At 59.1% G+C, this 21,271-nt stretch overlaps 1 protein-coding gene across 1 annotated transcript; it reads left to right on the plus strand.

Annotated features, from left to right (window-relative positions):
- The first annotated feature begins 168 nt into the window (after positions 1–168).
- On the plus strand, positions 169–12,137 carry LOC123351876 (doublesex- and mab-3-related transcription factor C2-like). Its single transcript, XM_044991559.1, has 7 exons — positions 169–1,027; positions 2,366–2,538; positions 2,650–2,783; positions 3,379–3,553; positions 4,272–4,398; positions 9,919–9,994; positions 11,226–12,137. The coding sequence occupies exons 1-7, from the start codon at positions 798–800 to the stop codon at positions 12,135–12,137; spliced, it is 1,827 nt and encodes a 608-aa protein (XP_044847494.1). The 5' UTR covers positions 169–797.
- Positions 12,138–21,271: the final 9,134 nt, after the last annotated feature.

Consider the following 21,271-nt stretch of genomic DNA (forward strand, 5'->3'; position numbering starts at 1 on the left):
AGCCCTCTGCAAAGTAATGAGCCCTGAGGTACCAAGGGCTGCCCCCCATAGAGCCAGGCCGTTCTCCCTGCGGTCATGTCAACCCCAGCGCACAGCCAGCACTTGGCTGGCAATAGCCATCGCCCCAGGGATACCAACCCCCCACGGCAACGCCGTTCCCTGGTAGACATCCCCACACAGCCACCCCCGGCAACGTCAACCCTTACAAAAGATTCTTCCCTCATAGTGATGCCGGGCCATGCTAGGCCTCATGGCGACTGCAACCCCCCCTACACATCCACTCTATGGTGACTTACCCTGTCTGCCGCCCCACAGAAGAACCCTCACCCATCTAGCCATAAGTGGCACCTTCCCCAGCCCCACGTGTGCCTCCTCAACAGATGCCCCGCTGTGACGTCAAGGCAACCCTGGCCACCGCACGGGGACGTCAACTCCCGCGCAGCCAACAGTGCCAGCCTGTAACAATTATCACCCCATGCCCCCCACTCTCCTGACAGTCCCACCCCTTTGCCGCAGAATTGTATGGGAGGTGGGGGGTCGCGTGTTCGGAGCCAGAGTGACAGTGGGGCGGCCAGGGGTGCAGGATGCATGGCCCATATGTGATCTTGACCCTGACGCAAGCCATACCCTTGGTGCACAAGATGAGGGGGGTCGGGGGCAGATCCTGAGGCAGGGCCCCAGCCCCCTGCTTTGTCTGAGCTGAGCAGCTATGGGCATGCCTAGGGCCTGGGCTCTGTCCCTGGGGTCAGGAATGGCCCTTGTGTTCACTCACTGCTCCCCCCTCAGGCTCACGGACCATGGAGGAGAGCGGCGACCCCTCCAGCACAGCAAGGCCGCGCATTCAGTGCTGCCCCTCGGACTCCACCACAGATGACGGCAGTGCCCAGGACAACTGTGCCCCGCCTGCCCCTGCCCGCTCCCCGACCTGTGCCCGCTGCCGCAACCACGGCATCCGTGTCCTGCTCAAGGGCCACAAGAAGGGCTGCCAGTTCCAGGGCTGCCAGTGTGACAAGTGCATCCTCATTCTGTACGTGCCGGGGCGTTCTCCCCACGGAGTCAGTGCTGAGCCCAATACCACTGTGTTGCAGCGAGCAGGGTGGGGGCTCAGTAGGGGGCACCCTACCCTGGCAGTCAGGGCTGGCCCAATGCCCCAGCATGATGCTGCGGGGGGGGGGGGGGGGCGGTGCTGCAGGGAGCAGGTTGGGGGGCTCTCCCCTGGCAGTCAGGGTTGGCTCCAATCAGGGGCGTCTCTAGACATTTCGCCGCCCCAAGCAGGGCGGCATGCCGCGGGAGGCGCTCTGCCAGTCGCCAGTCCCGTGGCTCCGGTGGTCCTCCCGCAGGCGTGCCGGTCCACCGGAGCCGGTGGAGGTGGAGCCTGTGGGAGGTCCACCGGAGCCGCCAGCCGCCCTCCCGGCGACCGGCAGAGCGCCCCCCGCGGCATGCCACCCCAAGCACACGCTCAGCGTGCTGGGGTCTGGAGCTGCCCCTGGCCCCAATGCCCCAGCATGATGCTGGGGGGGCAGGTGCTGCAGGGAGCGGGTTGGGGGGGCTCTCCCCTGGCAATCAGGGCTGGCCCAATGCCCCAGCATAGGGCTGGGGGGCAGGTGCTGCAGGGAGCGGGTTGGGGGGCTCTCCCCTGGCAGTCAGGGCTGGCCCAATGCCCCAGCGTGATGCTGGGGGGCAGGTGCTGCAGGTTGGGGGGCTCTCCCCTGGCAGTCAGGGCTGGCCCAATGCCCCAGCATAGGGCTGGGGGGCAGGTGCTGCAGGGAGCGGGTTGGGAGGCTCTCCCCTGGCAGTCAGGGTTGGCCCCAATGCTCCAGCATAGGGCTGGGGGGCAGGTGCTGCAGGGAGCGGGTTGGGGGGCTCTCCCCTGGCACTCAGGGCTGGCCCAATGCCCCAGCATAGGGCTGGGGGGCAGGTGCTGCAGGGAGCGGGTTGGGGGGCTCTCCCCTGGCAATCAGGGCTGGCCCCAATGCCCAAGCATAGGGCTGGGGGGCAGGTGCTGCAGGGAGCGGGTTGGGGGGCTCTCCCCTGGCAGTCAGGGCTGGCCCAATGCCCCAGCGTGATGCTGGGGGGAAGGTGCTGCAGGGAGCGGGTTGGGGGGCTCTCCCCTGGCAGTCAGGGCTGGCCCAATGCCCCAGCATAGGGCTGGGGGGCAGGTGCTGCAGGGAGCGGGTTGGGAGGCTCTCCCCTGGCAGTCAGGGTTGGCCCCAATGCCCCAGCATAGGGCTGGGGGGCAGGTGCTGCAGGGAGCGGGTTGGGGGGCTCTTCCCAGCACTCAGTCTGGCCCCAATGCCCCATTGTAGGGGACACCCGTCGGGGGAGGTCTGGGTTTGCACTGCCGTCTCTCTCTGCGCCCCTACAGGCAGCGCCGGCGTGTCATGGCTGCCCAGGTGGCCCTGCGCAGGCAGCAGGAGACGGAGCTGAGGAAGCAGCTGGCCAGAGGTTTGCTGCGGCTCAGGGATGGCTCTGCCGTGGCCTCTCTGGGCTTGGCCAATCCCCGCGAAGGGGCCAAGCCAAAGGAGCAAGCAGCTGCAGGTGTGTATCTACCCCCCACCACCTCAGACGGGCTAATGGCCCCCTGGTCACTTCAGGGCGACATCAGAGCTCACATCCAGCTTCTCTTCACACGCTCTCCTCCTTCCGCAGCCGCAAAGGAAAATGCAGAGCCGGGCTCCACGGCTGGACCTACCCATCAGGGGTCTGCAGGGCCCACCGGCCACCGGAGTCACCAACCTGCCAGAAGGGTGATGAGGGGGAAGAGTGTTGCATGTGGCCCTGAGGTGCTGGGCCTGATAGGATTGGAACTGGCGTCTCTGAGAGGGGAAGGCCCCATAACCCAGCCCCGCCCACTCACCCAGTCCTTCTAACCCCAGTACGGATTGGAGAGAGGGGAAGGCCCCATAACCCAGCCCCGCCCACTCACCCAGTCCTTCTAACCCCAGTATGGATTGGAGAGAGGGGAAGGCCCCATAACCCAACCCCGCCCACTCACCCAGTCCTTCTAACCCCAGTACGGATTGGAGAGAGGGGAAGGCCCCATAACCCATTCCATCACCCTCCAAGCCCATCCAGTCCCACTAACCTTGGTCTGGATTGGAACCTGCACCGCCTAGAGGCAAAAGGCCCCTTAATCCATTCCACATGCCCCCAGAACCATCTAGTCCTGCTAACCGAGGTGCCTCCAGGAAGGGAAAGAGCCCACATCCCATTTCTCAATTCCCCTTGACGCTGCCAGTCCCCCGACGTGGGGAATCCCCTTAGCGAGGGGTTTGAGCTCCTCCGTGTGATCAGGCTGCTGCATCCCAGTGTTTGCTGTTTCCAAGCAGCTGCCTGTTCCCTGAGTCGTATGCACGTGTCCTCTGCTTTGCTTTCTAGGAAAGCCCCTGGCTGCCTCTTCCTCACCAGCCTGAGATGACTCAGCTGCCCTGGCCCCTTGGAGAATGCCAGCCGCCCTATGCACCTTGGTTCCTTCCAGCTCTTCCCCTGCCCCCACCCGTCCTCTGCCAGGTGTTGCCCCAGGAGCCTCCCCTTTGCTTCACAGCTCACCCAGGTGGGTAGCCCCATCTCCAGGATGACACAAATACAAGCCCTAGGGACTAAGTGCCCTCTGGTGTTTCCTTCTCTCTTTACGATGCAGGATGAAAGGTTACAGACAGGGCAGGGAGGACTGGGCTGGACTCAGAGGGGCTCACTGGTCTGATCTGGGGGGCACGGATACTGAGGTGGCAGGGACGGTGGGAGGATACCAGGCCGTGGGTCTGACCAGTCGCAGCAAGAAAAGGGAGTGATACCTGGCTAGCCGAGGCCACTGGCCTGCTCTGGCGCAGGGCTACCGCACTAGATGACCCTGTGGGCTCTAGGGTGACCAGACGTCCCGATAAAATCGTGACCGTCCTGATATTTAGGCGTTTGTCCCGCATCCCGGTCAGGACGCAATTTGTCCTGCTATTTCGCGGTACTCCTTTTTTAGCGGCTTTTTTTGCTCCGCTGGCAGCACTCGGCTTTTTTTTTTTTTTTGCTCCACCAGCGATGACCCCCACATGTGTCCCAATATTTTTTTCCTCTCATCTGGTCACCCTAGTGGGCTCCATCAGTGCGACAGCTCCCCTTTAAGGCTGGGCACAGTGAGGCTGCGGCTGTGAAACTCTCCCTTAGCCGGGAGGAGAATGCATCACCTTGTCAGCAGTGTCCCGTAGCCCCAGTTGCCTCCACTGCTGGCTCCTCAGCTGCTCGGCTCTGACTGACATCAACTCGTATTTGTCTGGCAGGTTGTGATGGCAGCAAGGTGACACATGCCCCAGGGGGTCTCGTGGCAGTCCCAGGACGGCTGTTCCAGCAGGCACCAAGCCCCGCCTGGTTCCCACCAGCAGCCTCTGCATCCACTGAACTGCTTGGGTGTGTATTTCTGCAGGGCCAGCACCCTGGCTGGAGCACGCTCACAGCGTGTAAAAGAAGCAACCTGAAATCGCATGGGAAGCAACTTCTGCACTGGAGTATTTCAATATCTGTGGGCTGGAGGCAGCCTAAGATACTCCAGAGCCATCCCCTTTCCTGCCTGGTCCCACTAAACGCCAGCCTAGACCAGTCCTACTCTGTAAGCAGCAAACCCAACACCTGCCCCCTGGAACAGAGCTGTGTGGTGAGAGAGCTGCCATGTTTACACATACCAATAGCCACATGTCTGGTTAATCACCCATGGGGAAGGCTTGGGGGCTAGCCAGAGGCTAAGGCAATCAACCTATTGGTCCCCATGGTGAAGACAGGGGGCCTCCGTCAACTTTAAACCCTCAGTGTAGGTGTAGCAGTGCCACCAGCCTGATCTAGTTTCAGGCTAGCTGCTGCCTCAGTTTCCCCTCATGCAGGTTGGATCTCCCAACCATCCAGCCTGCTTTGGCTGCTGCTGCAGCCTCTTCATTCTGCAGCTAGGACATAAAAGAAACAAGTCCACCCCTTCCGGGGGTTCAAAATAAGGACTTGTCTACACTGGCAAGTTTTGTCGATGAAACTAATATCGACATGAAAAAATCGACAAAAGCAAAGTCGCCAAAGCAAGTCTACATTTGCTCCCTCTGTCGACAGATCATGTCCACATTAGAGGCACCATTACTGACAGTGTGAGCAATGCACTGTGGGTATGTATCCTACAGTGCCTGGCAACACCATCTGTCACTAGGTGTTGTGGGAAGGTGGAAACGGAGCACGGCGCATCCTGGGACGTGCAAAATGTCCCGTCATGCACTGCTTTGTGTCCCAGCCCTCCAGTGGCTTCTGGCTTCCTTTTGCACCATTTTTCCAACTGTCAGTCTTTGTAGTGCGCGCCAGCATCTGCAGTGAGAGAGGATGGATCCCGCACTTCTCTCCTATGTGCTATTAACTGTCGTGAAGACACTGTGCGTGGCAGTAGAGTTACTCGCAAAGTTACTGACAGAGGCTGAATCGTAGGCACCCGAGTGTGATATGGACGGCAGCAACTTATCAGTGCTTTTGGCATTCACAGAGCAGCTGCATATGGTAGACTGTCACTTTTGGGCTAGGGAAACAAGCACTGATTGGTGGGATCGCACTGTCATGCAGGCGTGGGATGAAGACCAGTGGGTACAGAACTTTCAAATACGTAAAATAACCTTCCTGGAGCTATGTGCTGATCTGGCCCCTGACCTGCGGCACAAGGACACCAGATTGAGAGCTGCCCTTTTGGTAGAGAAGCGTGTTGCAATCACTGTGTGGAAGCTGGCGAATCCAGACTGCTACCGGTCAGCTGCAAATCAATTTGGAGTGGGGAAGTCCACTGTTGGGGCTGTATTACTCCAAGTGTGCAGGGGAATAAATCGCATCCTGCTGAGGAGGACTGTGACTCTGGAAAATGTGCATGAAGTAGTGGCTGGCTTTGCAGAGATGGGTTTCCCTAACTGTGGCGGAGAAGCACAGACCACCTTGCCTCTGAGTACATCAATAGGAAGGGATACTTCTCCATGGTGTTGCAGGCACTTGTGGATCACCGGGGGTGTTTCACGGACATCAATGCAGGCTGGTCTGGAAAGGTGCATGACGCACGCATCTTCAGGAACAGTGGCCTGTACAGAAAGCTGCAGGCGGGGAATTTCTTTCCAGACCACAAGATCACAGTGCGGGATGTGGAAATGCCCACAGTAATCCTGGGAGACCCGGCTTACCCCTTACAGCCCTGGCTCATGAAACCTTACACAGGGCACCTGGACAGCAGCAAGGAGCATTTTAATAACAGGCTGAGCAGGTGCCGCATGGTAGTGGAATGTGCCTTTGGCCGTTTGAAAGTTCACTGGAGGTGTCTCAATGGCAGGCTAGACCTTACCAAGCATAATATTCCCGTAGTCATAGCCGCGTGCTGCACTTTGCATAATCTGTGTGACTCTAAGGGTGAAATGTTTGCTCAGGTGTGGAGCACTGAGGCCGAGCGCTTGGCTGCAGTTTGAACAGCCAGATGCTAGGGCTGTCAGAGGTGCCCAGAGGGCTGCTAATAACATCAGAGCGGCTTTGAGGAACCACTTGGACAACGAGGGGCACTAACACATCTGCTTTGAAGTTGCTTCCCTGGTGCATCCATGGACAATTTTGGGGCCCAAGATCTATGCAACACAATGATTTCGAATCCTGTTCCCGAGAGTGAATTGATTGCTATACGCTTTTGTAGAACACAGAATAAAAACGCTGTACCATTAAATGCCTTGGCCTTTATTGATTGTTAAGAAGGGTAAAACCTCACAACTATGTGTAGCTCCAGCTATCATTGTCCAAGCTGTGAGAGGGGGTGGAGTGCTGTGAAGTGAAAAGGAATGTGTGAGCATAGAGGTGGGTGTGGTTGGCAAAGAATTGTGCATGTGCATGTGCTGCACTGGAGGTCGACCATGGATCTGCTCAGTCTGCAGCTGTATCAAAGACTTGAGAATCTCGGTCTGATCCACCATAACTTTTATCATCCGCTCTGCCATGTGCCTAGCAAATACTGCATTCTTTATTCTGTCCCTGGTCTGTCTCTCATGGTGCTGCAGCACCTCCCTGAACATGTCTTCTTTGCTGCATCTCGGCTTCTTCCTTATCTGCCGAAGCCAGTCGGCAGCAGTGCGTGGTGCGTTCCTCAGGGTCTCGGCTGCTGTGGACAATTCACAGAAGAGGGACTGTTACATTCCAGCAAACGATTTAAGCCTTTCAGTAACAAGGGCCTTTTGCAACTAGTAGTTATCACCTTCTCACTGACTCTAGGCAGGCACGCAGCTCCCCGAGCCCCTCAATCATGGTGAGTGTTGGGAGTTGGGGGAAGGCAGTTGTGTGTATGGACAAAACGGTCATGGCTTGCAGGGCAGCTTTGCAGGGAACTCATTCTAAAATTATCCCACACTCTTTCACATGCGGCCAACCTGCTGGCTGACATCGCGCTGCTGCGGGTGACCAGAGAAACCAGGGCACAGCTGCTGAATGCTTTTGGCTGTGCAGCTCAGCTATGTGCCGCTTTGGTCCCAGCTCCAGTGATGGTTAAATGTCATGGTACAGGTTCCTACAGTGGGGGAACTAACAAGGCTGCAGTCCCTGGGAATCTGCAGCAGAGGATTAACAAGTACCTCCTGGAAACTTTCCAGAGCCTCTCTCTGGAGGATTCCCTGCAGCTCTCGATGTCCATCGACGCCCTGCTTAGCCATGCAGATTAGCTACACAGGGCGATGTTCAGCTCACAGAAAACGCTACCTGCCTCCCACTTTTCGATTCCCTACACAAGCCACAGCAACTTACCCGGCTTCTCATCTGCTTCCTGCTCCCCATGGAGCACTTCTGGAATGGAGAAAAGTTCCTGGCTGCCTGCCCCACTGGGCGACCCTGCTGGGAGCTCCACGTCCTTTTCTAGCTCGACTTCTTCATCCAGAATTTCAGCCTCCGGGTTACCCCCTTTCTGCTGCCTCCAAAGTATCCACGGGGCAATCGGCGATGGAGGTGGGGTCACCACCGAGGATAGCATTCAGTTCCTTATAGAAGCAGCAGGTCTTAGGTGCACCACAAAGCGATGGTTTGCCTCCCACGCCTTATGGTACGCCTGCCTCAGCTCCTTTATCTTCATCCTGCACTGCTGCGTGTCCTGATCAGAGCCCTTTTCACACAAGCCTCGAGACATTTGCCCATATGTGTCCTGATTCCTACGGGTCACTCACAGCTGCGACTGAACAGACTCCTCTCCCTATATACTGATCAGATCCAACAGCTCAGCAGTGGTCCAAGCAGGCGCCGTTTGGTGCGGTAGCCAGCCATGCTCACCTGGGAAGCCAGCAAGCAGGAAATGAGATGTAAAATTCCTGGGGCTTGCAAGGGGGAGGAGCGGGTTGGCTGCAGGGCAGTGGAGTTCACACTGCTGACCAGAGCGGCAGCGTGGGAATTGTGGGACACTTTCCGGAGGCCAATAAAATCAGAAAAAAGAGGCGTGGTGTCTACACTGGCTGTTTGTCGACAATAAAGGGAGGGGAAAAGACAAAAGTCTCTTGCAGGGGTGGAAGTTTTTTGTCGACAAAACTGGGCTGTTTTGTTTACAAAAGTCCCATTGCAGTGTATACACGATCGCTGTTTTGTCACCAAAAGGCCGTTTTTGGCAACAAAACTTGCCAGTGTAGACAAACTCTAAAAGTCGTCCCCGCCCAGTCTCAAGCTGGGCACAGCACTCCTTCCTGAGCGTCTGTCCTCTCTCCCCTGGGCTCCCACCCCAAGGCTCTCCACAGCAGTGGGTTTCAAACGGTGGGTCGTGGCCCAGTACTGGGTCGCGGAATGTCAGGCACTGGGTCGCGGCAGCTCTGGTCAGCACTGCCGACCGGGCCGTTACAAGCCCCATCGGCGGTGCTGCCCGGCCAAGGCAGGCTAGTCCCTACTTGTTCTAACACCGTGCTGTGCCCCACAAGCAGCCAGCAGCGGGTCCTGCTCCTCGGCAGGGGGGCCACAGGCTCTGCGCGCTGCCCTGGCCCCGAGCACCGGCTCGGCACTCCCATTGACCGAGAGCAGCTCCGTTGGGTCACAGGCATCAACAATTTTCTTCAACTGGGTCACCAGAAAAAAAGTTTGAAAATCGCTGCTCTGGAGCCTCCCTTCTCTTTCTCCACAGGCTTCTGCCAGAGGCCTGATCTAGCCACATGACCTGCCCGTCATCATGTGACTTTGCTAATTTTCTCCACCTGGGGAGGTGAGCTAAGGGTGTCACACATGCCTGGAACTAGGGTGAGCAGACAGCAAGTGTGAACAATCAGGACGGGGGTGGGCGGTAATAGGAGACTATATAAGAAAAAGACCCAAAAATCCGGACCGTCCCTATAAAATCGGGACATCTGGTCACCCTGCCTGGAACCATCTCTTAAAGGGCCAGAGGTTGATGTGGCTCTATCTGGAAAGATTTCCAGAGAGTGCTGTTGCCCCTTCTTTCAGCACTGATGTCTCATTGCCAACATCAGCATTAACCCTCGGACTAGCAGGAGCGAAATCCTGGGGCTTCGCAGGTCACCTTCCTCGTGGAGGAGAAATCAGTGACATGGAGTCTGGGTATTCTCTATGGGTAGCATCTTTTATTTGCATGGTGTGCACCCAGTCCTGGAACAGAGCATGTCACTGACATCTGCACAGACAAAACTAACCCCACAGTATTTCTCCAAAGGCTGAAAACTTGCTCACACATTAAGAAAAAAATAACCTGTAAGACTCTGTGTATACGCTTCCCAGCCAGAGCCGTCTGGTGTCTCCCACCATGACAGTTTATTTGTAAATGTCATAGGAAAGCCAGGCATGGGAGATGGGCCATAAACAGACACTGAAATGACTCTCCCCAGCCAGCAGCTTTTGGTTCAGCAGACTCAGAGTGAGAGACGAGCTGCCAAGCACAGCGTTTTCTGATGCACTGTCTCTTGCCTGTTCCAGCCGCCTGGCGCTGAGTCCCTTGGATGGGAACATGGATTTGAGCAGCCACCTGGAGTCGACACTGCCAGGAGCCCAGGTGCGTAGCTCTGAGATCTGTCTGTCACGGGGTCCCCGGGCGCTGCTCTGGAACTGCTCCCCACCAAGCCAGGCAGGACTCTGGGGAGCCTCCTCTCCCTCGGAGCAGCCTGCCTGCAGGGCAAGAAGCTCCCACGGCTTCACCTCCTGGGTCTCTCCTGGGAGCATTCAGCCTCCTCTGCCCCTCCGTGCGCTTCCCCCAGCGAGTCCGCCCAGGCGGGGTCCTGGGGGGGGCCACAGGGTCCTGCACCCCCACTGCGCAGTCAGACGTGACTCTCAGCCAGCCAGTAACACAGAGGTTTATTCAATGACAGGAACAGGGTCTAACACAGAGCTTGTAGGTACAGAGAACCGGACCCCTCGGCCGGGTCCATTCTGGGGGGCAGTGAGCCAGACCCCCACGTCTGCCCTCACTCCTTGTCCCCAGCCAGCTCCAGACTAACACTCCCTCCAGTCCCTCCTCTCTGCTCAGCTCCTTTCCCGGGCCAGGAGGTCACCTGACCCCTTTGTCTCCAACACCTTCAGTTGGCACCTTTGCAGAGGAGGGGCCCAGGCCATCAGTTGCCAGGAGACAGAGTGCCAGGCATTTAGGTGCACTGGCCCCTTCCTCTGCAGCAATCGCACCCCCTGATCCCACCACCTAGATATTAAGAACTGTAGCGGGGTCACTGAGGCACCAACACACTATTCCGAGAAAACATTAAGCACATTCCCAGTTCGTCACACTGTCCTCCTCAGAGGCTGAGATATGGCAGCCGAGAGCCCCCCCCCCCCCCCCCGTGTCCCCCATGATGCTGACACATGCTCCCTTGCTGCTCCAGGTGTCGGGGATGGTTGTAAAGCTCAGGCATCCATCCCGGCCTCGGCTGGTTCTCTGCTTCCTTTCCAGTATGTGTCCCTGGCTCCCCAGCCGGTCCCTGAGGAGCGGGAGTGCGCTGCACAGGAACGTGTTGTGTGCTCCAGCCCCCGCCCAGTGATCAGAACAGAGAGAGACGACTGGGCATCTTTCATTCAGCGCCAACCTGGGGCTGGATTGGAACTGCAGCCTCCTCTGGGGAAAGGCCCCGTGGCTCCTTTCCCAAGAACCAGCCTCAGCAGCTGTGTAATGGGGGGCTATATTGGGCTGGGGTGCGTATGTCCTGGCCTCAGCCTGTGGTTCTGTGCTGATCTCAGCTGGATCTGCGGGTCTGGCCTTCCCCTGAGGTGGGAATCGTCTCTTCGCTCTCTTTCAGCCTCCTTTCTCCGCGGCTCACCTCCCGCTCAGGTGCACCAGGGGGCTTGTCTTCTCTCCCGTCTCCGAAGAGCAGCTGCAGAAGGAGGCTGCCGAGGCCTTGATGGTGCTGAGAAATTCCCCCCAGCTGGCCCCCTCTGCTGCCATGCCAGACTTCCTGCCCCTCACTGGCACTGCACCCCCCATTCCGGCCTTTCGTGCTTTCACCCCTCCTCCTGGAGACCCCGGGAACATGGGGGCGTCTGATCCCACCCAGCAGCAGGCCCTGAAGGCCCCTGGGGACAAGGCTTTGCCAGCAGAGCTGGCTGGCGCTGGTGGGCAGCAGGGCTCGGGACGTGTGCGCCCCGGTTTGCTGCGCTGCAGGACTCTTCCTCAGTCACGCAAGAACTTCCGCCTGGTCTCGACAGCTCCACAGGGAGTCGCAACCCTGATGGTTTCCAACATCCAGGTCTTCAAACCTGGTTCCAGCCCCCGGGGGATTCCCATCCATGATGCCCCCCATCCCGTCCCTTCTGACTCCCTGGGCTCCACTGCACAGGCCCTCTGCATGGCACAGGCTGCGGATCCCGGTGGGATTCCAGAGACAGCTGCGTCCGCCCCGGATCCAGCTCGCGCTGCCTCTGCTCTCAGCAGCCCTCGGTCCCTGCCCTTGTGCGCCCCTCCCGCAGAAATGCCCATCTCCCCGCTGCCCACGCAAAGCCCCCCTGTCACGCTCCCCAGCCTGTCCTTACTGACTCCCAGCCCATGCCTCATTACCCACCAGCCCCTCCCAGACACTGTGCTTGCCCCAAGGTTCAAGGCCCAGCAGGGCCCTGCGAGCCAGGGGAGCGGCCATGGCAGCAAGGGGCAGGTGGCAGAGGAGAGCAGCAGAAGCAGGGCACCTGGGACCTGGGGCCTGGCAGGTACAGTGTGAGCCACTCGGCTGCTCCCATCACTGAGGGCACATGTCCGATTACTGACCCTTCCTGCTCAGGCACAGAGACCCAGCACACGCAGCTCCCACTCAGGCCACTGAACGGCTGTACGATCAGGACAGCACTGAAACTGGTGCTGTCCCATTGCCCACCCCCTGAGCTAGCCAGTCCCCCTGCCCGGAGCGTCCAGTTTTCGACGGGAACACCCACTTAAAAAAGGGACCCTGGTGGCTCCAGTCAGCACCACCAACCAGGCCGTTAAAAGTCCGGTCAGCGGCGCTGCGGAGCTGAGGCAGGCTAGTCCCTACCAGTCCTGACTCTGCGCTGCACCCTGGAAGAGGCCAGCAGGTCCGGCTCCTAGGCGGAGGGTCCACGGGGCTCCATGCACTGCCCCCATCCCGAGCACCGGCTCCGCACTCCCATTGGCTAGGAACCGCGGCCAATGGGAGCTGCGGGGGCGGTGCCTGCAGGTGAGAGCAGTGCACAGAGCCACCTGCCATGCCTCTGCCTAGGATTCGGACCTGCTGGACGCTTCTGGGGCGCAGTGCAGAATCAGCACAGGCAGGAAGCCTGCCTTACCCGCCCTGCGCCGCTGATCAGGAGCTGCCAGGGGTAAGCCTGTGCCCCAGCCCCCTGCCCCAGCCTTGAGCCCCCCTCAAACCCAGAGCCCCCTCCTGCACCCCAAGCTCCTCATCCCTGGTCCCACACCAGATGCTGCACCCCCAGATAGAGCCCTCACCCCCTGCACCCAACCCCCTGCCCCAGCCCTGAGCCCCCCTCAAACCCAGAGCCCCCTCCTACACCCCAAGCTCCTCATCCCTGGCCCCACACCAGATGCTGCACCCCCAGATACAGCCCTCACCCCCTGCACCCCAACCCCCTGCCCCAGCCCAGAGCCCCATCCCTGAACACCTCTGCCCTACCCCCAAGCCTGGAGCCCCCTTCTGCACCCCAAATCCCTCATCCCTGGTCCCACCCCAGAGCCTCTCCCCCCAGATGGAGCCCTCACCCCCGCAACCCACTGCCCCAGCCCAGAGCCCCCTCCCACAGCCTGAACTCCTCTGCCCCACCCACCAGCCTGGAGCCCCCTCCTGCACCACAAACCCCTCATCCCCAGCCCCATGCCAGAGCCCTCACCCCCTCCCACACCCCAACCCCTGCCCCAGCCCAGTGAAAGTGAGTGGGGGGGAGAGCGAGCCACTGAGGGAGGGGGAATGTAGTGAGTGGGGGGCAGGGCCTCAGGAAAGGGGTGGGACAGGGGGAGTGGCCTTGGGGAAGGGGTGGGGCTAAGTTGTTTGGTTTTGTGCGATTAGAAAGTTGGCAACCCTAAACCGGAGTCTGGGTTAGAGCCAGCACCCCCTGGAAGGGACAAGCTGCACACCCCATTTCCTGCCCCCTGCAACCAGCCAACCTTCTCCCCTGGGACTGGTGGGGACCGGTGCCTGTATCCCATTTCCATGAACCACTCAGGGTATGTCCACACGGCCTCGTAAACCCAGGTCTGTGGGACCCCGGCTAGTGGACTTGGGGTTTCCAAGCCATGTTCTAGCCACCACACTGCACTGTAAACCCAGTGTGACACTCCGCCCTCGCCCCAGGGTGCAACCTGGAAGTGGGGGATTGCTGAGCTCTGTTTTACCAGGCTGGGTTCCCTCTCGCACTGACCTTGTGACAAGCAGCAAAGCCCTCCAAGCTGACCCTCACCCAGACATCCACAGGCGGGGCCACCCCCAGCCGTGATCATCAACGCTCTGGCCAGCCACTGCTCCAGCCAAAACACCCCCAGCTCCCCAGCCTAGACCCCGGAGCTGTCCTGTCCTGCCCTGCTCCAAAGCCTGACCAGTGTGAACTTATTACCCCGTCCGCCACTTCTACAAAGGCAAGTGGACGTGCACCCGCTCTTGTTCCTGAGCTGAGATTTCGCCCCAAGCTCTTCACTCGAACCACTGTTTTAGGTAAAATATAAAACAGCTTGAGTAACTTCAGGAAGGTAGATTTTAAGCGATTAGAGGTGATAGCAAACAGATCAAAGTCGATTACCGAGCAAATGAACAAAAACGCAATATAAGCCTAATGTACTAGATAGGATTTGAATTAAGCAGCATCTCACCCTGTCAAATAGGATAAAAGTCCACCAAGGTTTCCTACACAGGCAGGCTTCCTTCTTTCCTGCCTGGGACCAGCACTTCCCCAGTTCAGTCTTTGTCCTCGGGTAGGGTGACCAGGTGTCTGGTTTTCGACCGAACACCCAGCTGAGAAGGGACCCTGGCGGCTCTGGTCAGCACCGCCAACCGGGCTGTTAAATTGAAAGTCCAGTGGGTGGTACTGTGGTGCTAAGGCAGGCTAGTCCCTACCTGTCCTGGCTGGCACTGCGCTGCACCCTGGAATTGGCCACCAGGTCTGGCTCCTAGGCAGGGGGGCCACAGGGCTTCACACGCTGTCCCTGCCCCAAGCACCGGCTCCGCACTCCCATTGGCTGGTTCCCAGCCTATGGGAGCTCAGGGGAGCAGTGCCTGCGGGCGAGAGTGGTGCATGGAGCCTCCTGGCCCCCCCGCCACCTAGGACCTGGACCTGCTGGCTGCTTCCGGGGCGCGCACAGCGTGGTGCCAGGACAGACAGGCAGCCTGCCTTAGCCCCCCTGCAGCGCCGCTGACTGGGAGCCGCCCAAGGAAAGCCCATGCCCCAATCCCAAGCCCCAACCCCCTGCCCCAGCCCTGAGCCCACCCCCCAAATCCAGAGCACCTTCCTGCACCCCAACCCCCCTCATCCCCAGCCCCATCCCATAGCCTGCACCCCCAGCCGGAGCCCTCACCCCCTCCTGAACCCCGACCCCCTGCCTCAGCCCAGTGACAGTGAGTGAGGGTGGGGGAGAGCAAGCCACCGAGGGAGGGGGAATGTCGTGAGCAGAGGGAGGGGCCTCAGGGAAGGGGCAGGGCTAAGGTGTTCGGTTTTGTGCGACTAGAAAGTTGGCAACCCGTCCTGAGGTGTTTCCAGGCATTCTCTTGCGTGGGGAATGAGGCCCATTGGTGATGTCACGTCCCTCTTTCATAGCTTCTTCCATATGGCGGGAACCCCTTTGTTCCAAGCCAAGTCCCAGCCTCGTTTGTGGAAAAATACAGGTACCAAAATGGAGTTCAGTGTCATGTGATCTAGTCACATGGCCTTGCAGATTTCGCTGAGTCATGGCAGCCATTACCCATGGGCTGACTGAAGCCTCCCCAGGTGAGGATAAGCCTTTTCCATGACCATGCCTGGTGTGCTGGCTCGCCTGAATGCAACGAGCGTTCGGGTGTTACCCAGGTGCAAGCACCTACAAAGTCAATATTCATAACCCCAGATACAAAAATGATACATTTATACAACGAGGATAATCCATTCAGCAAACCATCACTTTTCCATAGACACCTCACAGGCCATATTTTGTCCAAGATGCAGCATAACTGTGTCATAATCATATAATCATACCACTGTGATGAGTGCGGAGTGCGGAGCGTCACCCCTGGGTCAGTGGGACCCCGGCTAGTGGACTCGGTGATTCGAAGTTGTGCTCTAGCGACCACCCTGCACTGTAAACCTGAGTCTGTGGGACCCCGGCTAGTGGAATTGGTGTTTCCAAGCCACCACACTGCACTGCTGGAGCTGGGGTCCCTCTCAGCCATGTAATGCGTCCATACTACGCTACACAGGCCTTCTGACGCGGGGCTGCGGCTTGAGCTGCCCATATTACAAAATGAGCTGAGTCCCAGTGGGACTCAGGCTCTGATACACCCCCCAGCAGGGTCCTAGGACCTGTGTCCTGAGTACCCACTGACCCAGGTCAGACTGATGTGTGTGGACAGAATGGGGGCTTGGGCTCAAACCCGAATCAGCTTAGTGCGCAGTGTAGACACACCCTCAGTCCTGCGGTACCAAACAGAGCTGCCCATGTGACGGGCCAGGGAGTGAGTGGCCATATTCGTGCCCCGAGTCAGGGGGACGCTCTGTGGCTTGCTCAGTATCAGCTTGTCTCCTGTGCTGGGAGCTGCAGCCACTGAAATGCCAACAGCATGGGCCATACCTCGTCTCTGGGCAGCACCAGAGGAGTCACCGGCCTGTCTTGGGGGAGAGCTTGGCCAGCCTGGGATTGGAAGGGGGAGGGAGTGCAGGGATCGGGTCCTGGAACGTAACGCTGACTCGTGTGTTTTGTTTAGATCCCGCCACAGCAGGGACTGGCTTCCTCGTCCCCAAGCAGACACGCAGCGGCTCCATCCAGGGGGCCTCGCCCAGCCTCAGCTGCTCCTCCAGCCCAGCGCCTCTCCATCCGCCACACTGAGCATCGGCCAGCTGAGCTCCAGCTGGCTCCCGGCTCCTTGGGGACCGGAGCTGGAGCAGGCCCTGCCTTTAGGAGAACGGCACTGGGAGGAAGGCCATGGGGACCAAGATGGATAATCATGGGGAGCGGGAGGGAATTTCACCCCACCTCCCCACTGGTGTTTCTTTTTAAGTGGGGGAAGGGCCACCTGTTGGTTTTTACACTGCCTGTCCTGCTTTCCTTGTAGAAGTGTAAGGGGCCAGGCCAGCGCCATGCTGCAGTGTGGTGTGCGGGGACTCTCCGTGTGCATCTTCCCTGGGAGGAGAGGTCAGCTCGCACACGGTAAAATCCCAGTCAAGGCAAGGCACTGCAGCTTGCAGTTTTCACACTGTGGTGGGTTGAGGTAAGAAGATGGGGGAGCCTAGGGTCTGTCTTGTCTTGCCTAGGATTTCACCTCATGTTCATTGCCGTGTGGTAGCTAACGTGAGTCAGGAACACAGCTTGGTCCTAGTGAAGACACGGCACACAGCTGTGTTTGTCAGGGGACTGTTAAAGCAGTGCGTTTTTAATGGCGTTAGGGCCATGGGTTTTTAACAGTATCGGATTGAGTAGTTTGAGTTCCTCCTGAAATTAACAGGCATTGAAATGAATTCCTGCTGGTTTTAAAGACCGGCGTGTTTATTTAAAAGCCACTTTCGAGCTGCATTGAAGGATTTATCCCCCTTCTGGCATGTCCAAGTTGCCAGGGAATTTGTGGGGTTTATTCTTTTGGGAATGAGCGGACGTGAGTATCACACCATGAGTGGGTCCCGCTATTTGTTGCCAATAAAACATTGTGAGCCAGTCTGAAACGTCACTAGTCGTGAGCGTTACTGTCCACAGATGGAGGGATTAGGCCAGATTTTTAAACACATATGGCGCTTTTGAAAATCCCGTCAGGCTCCTACCAGTATCTTTAGGCACTGAAATACCTGTAAATATCTGGCCTTAGGTGGCTGCCTCTGGCCTTCCTTCCCCCACCGGGATAGGGCAGGGTTGGATATTTCGGCATCACTGGGTGGGTGCAGGGTTCGGGTTCCTCTCTGGGTGTTCAGTCTGACCGAAGCCCAGCCACGGCTGCCTGGCCGTGAAGTCAGCAGCTAAGCCGGATTTGATCGCTAACTGCCAAGGGACAGCTGGACCGTGGGAGGTGCACCCCCGCCACCAACCCCACTGCCCCAGCGTGGTGCTGGGAGGCATCATGCTGCCGGGAGTGGGGGATACTGGGTGGCAGCCTTAATCCCAGGTGCTTCCTTTTGGAGGGGTCCTGTATCTATGAACGGTCGTTTAGGCTTAGGAAGCAAGGAGTGCTGCCCGTGGGGTGACTTGGCCTCTCCATGCCCCACGGTGATTTGGGGGGCAGTGGGAGGCATTGTGACTGCAGACATTGTGGATTTGCAGCCTGCTTTATACGAAGAGGGAACAGCCCAGGGGGACATTAGGATGGGGGCTGTGAGGGAAGATGTCTCTGTGCAGGGGAAGTTACACTGGGGGGGGAGCAGTCAGGGGAGGATGGGAGGAACGTCTCTGTGCTGGGGGGAGCAGGGTATGTTGGGGGTTACACTGGGGGGCAGTCAGGAGGGACATCTCTGTGCCAAGGGGAGCAGGGTGCGTGGAGGGGTTACACTGGGGGGCAGTCAGGGGTGGGTGAGCGGGGGGGTTACACTGGGAGGTAATGGGGGGCCATCTCTGTGCAAGGGGGGAGCAGGATACATGGAGGGGGGGTTACACTGGGGGGGCAGCCGGGGCGGGGGGCAGGTCTCTGTGCCGGGGGGGTTACACTGGGGAGTCTCTGTGCAAGGGGGGAGCAGGATACATGGAGGGGGGTTACACTGGGGGGGCAGCCGGGGTGGGGGGCAGGTCTCTGTGCCGGGGGGGGTTACACTGGGGAGTCTCTGTGCCAAGGGGAGCAGGATACGTGTGGGGGGGTTACCACTGGGGGGCAGCCGGGGTGGGGGGCAGGTCTCTGTGCCGGGGGGGTTACACTGGGGAGTCTCTGTGCCATGTGACATGGGGGGGCAGCAGTGGTTGGGGGGACACTGTCTGCCCCTCCCCCACAGCGGGGCCCATTGGAAGATTCTAGAAGCGGACAGTCCCTCTGTGTGTGGCGGGGGCGGGGCCGCGCCTAGAGCCGGCCGCACGTGCAGCGTAACAACCGCCAACGGTGCCTCGCGCGGCTCCCGCCCCCTCCCCCTCCCCTACTGAAGGGGAAACGGCCGCTCCAGGCTCACTCTGGCCCCACCCCCGCGCTGCGAGGTGATTGGTCACGCGGCTCTGGAAGCCACACCCTGATTGGCTGGCCAGTTGCTGGGGCGAGCCCTTAGGGAAGGGCGTGGGCTGGACAGGTTGGATCCAGATTAGGCTGGTCTGGACTGGGCAGAGTGTGACACAGATGCATGCCCCGCCCACCCCATGGGGCAGTGTGACCCCCCCGAGCAAGCCCCACCCACCCCATGGGGCAGTGTGACCCCTGAGCAAGCCCCGCCCACCCCATGGGGCAGTGTGACCCCCCCCGAGCAAGCCCCACCCACCCCATGGGGCAGCATGACCCCCAAGCATGACTCACCCCATGGGGCACTGTGACCCCCCCCCGCGCAAGCCCCACCCACCCCATGGGGCAGCGTGACCCCCAAGCATGACTCACCCCATGGGGCAGCGGGACCCCCAAGCATGACTCAGCCCATGGGGCACTGTGACCCCCCTGCGCAGGACTGACCCGCGTGGGGAGAACACGACAGACCCACAGAGGGGAACGTGACCCCCCCAAAGCAGGGCTGACCCTCGGGAGCGCATGACCCCTGAGCGGGGCCAGCCCTGCAGCGCGAGCGTCCCAAGCAAGAGCCCTGTGCCAGGCTGAGCCCCGGGCACAGGGTGTGCAGGAGACTCCAGCCTTCTGCACTAGGGGCAGGAGTGAGCCCCGTGGGCAGGGGAGGGCAAGACCCCCCCCCCCCGCCAGGCCAAGCTGAACCTAGGGGGCAGGGCAGGGCTCAGGGACCACAGCAGCAGGGCCAGGGCAACTGGCTCCTCGGGGGGCAGAATGGAGACAATGGGGCGATTTTACACTTTGCGTGGGTGGTTTTGACAGGCCCGGCGCTACCCTGTTGGTGTCACTAGGCATAAATCTAGGTAACTCGGGAGGATGGCTTTGGGCCTATGTGACCCAAAGTACCTTTATGTAAAGTGCTTTTGTTAGCCTTACTAAACTTTTGTAACCTCTTGTGTTATGTGCTAATTACTGGCAGCTGCAAGGCTGCTTGATACTAGATGTAGCCAATACTAAATAAGATAGGCGGAAAGCAGGTGCTGTAATTAAAGTTATATGCAGGAGAATGTAGCCCCCACGGTGGGAAAGTACAGATAACTGATCACAGAAGAGGTACTAACGAGCTAAAGTGGTTTTTGCCAAGTATGACTTAACTGCTTCATGTGATTGCTATTGCAAAGTGTATTTGCTGCATGGGAATGAAAGGTGGGGGGAGAGGAGGAGTGTGGGGGGAATGGGAATGCTTAGCTGAAATCATGTATAAAGAGAGAGAGCTGTTTGTATCGGTGTGCAGGATTTGAGATTGCGATGTCTCCCTTGCACCTTATTTGGGCTCAAATAAACCTGGTTTTGCTTCTCCACCCTGGTGTGTTAATTAGTGCAGCGCACACCGGGCAACGAACCCCCACTGTTGCTGTCCTCGGCCCTCTGTGCCGGCAACAACCCCACCAGGGATCCATGCAGGGCAGTCCTGGCCTGTGTGACGTGGGAGGGCGGGCGAGCCGCTCAGCCGTCTCCTCCTGGCTGCCAGAGCGAGATCTCAGCAGGCTGAGACTCATCGCCAGCACCTGCTGCTGGGGTGTGGCGGTTTCTTGGTGCTCCGTCGCCAGTCGCAGCTGCAGCGGGGATCAGGGAGGCCCAGGTTTTGCATTGCCGCCTGCGGCACCGTGACAGTAACATCAGCTGGGCGAGGCGTCTAACCCAGCCTGCCCTCTGAGAGGCCAGGGGCAGGATGTGCTCCCGGTTTTACAGCCACTGTGAGAGTGAGAGAGATTTGCAGCCCGTGGGACGCAGGGACACCCACCTCCAGGGACCTGAGGTGAAGGGTTTCAATAGAGGCCAAGGGTGTAAGGGACCCTCTTCCCTCCCACCCAAGTATTTCCTGTCTTGGCCTGGTGCTTGATTCAATATGATCTGGGAGCCTGTAAATGCCTCTGCCCTAAGCCCCTTGCGCTCGCCTGGCTGTCCCTGAGCTGCAGCCCCGGCTCTAAAAAGTGCTTTTGAATTTGAACAGGCTGAAGTGGCAACGTTTTGTTGCAGTCGACACAGCAGTCCAGGGAGGTCAGTGATTCCCACGGCAGACAGGGAGCAGTGCTGGCCCAGCCACTGGGCTGCACCGCCATCACCAAACACGGAGGCCCCTGCAATCTGAGTGACTCTGAGAAACTGGTGAGGAGGGTAGGTCCGTCCCTGCTGCTGCTCCTCTCCCGGAGACCCCGGAGTGTCTGCAGCCCCTTCCAGCTAGTGAGGGCCCAGGCCCAGCGTCCCTGCCTCTGGGGTTACTGTGGTACTACGGTCGGCGCTGCAGGGCTCCTTTCACACCCGACGGGAATTGCACTGCCTGTTTATCACTGTTGTCGAGCCTCACAGCTCCTGTGTTTTCTATGAGCCTCGCAGAGCTCTGAGGACCCCCATCGCTTGCCAGCACTTCCCCTCCTAAAATCCCATCTGTGCTGCTGCATAACTGCCTGCAGGGGTTACCCTGAGTGAATCCCCCACTCCAGGCTGCGCATGCAACATGCGGGCTCCAGGAGCAAGAA

Source organism: Mauremys mutica, chromosome 17 (assembly GCF_020497125.1).
Source record: "Mauremys mutica isolate MM-2020 ecotype Southern chromosome 17, ASM2049712v1, whole genome shotgun sequence".
In the NCBI taxonomy this organism is placed as follows: Eukaryota; Metazoa; Chordata; order Testudines; family Geoemydidae; genus Mauremys; species Mauremys mutica.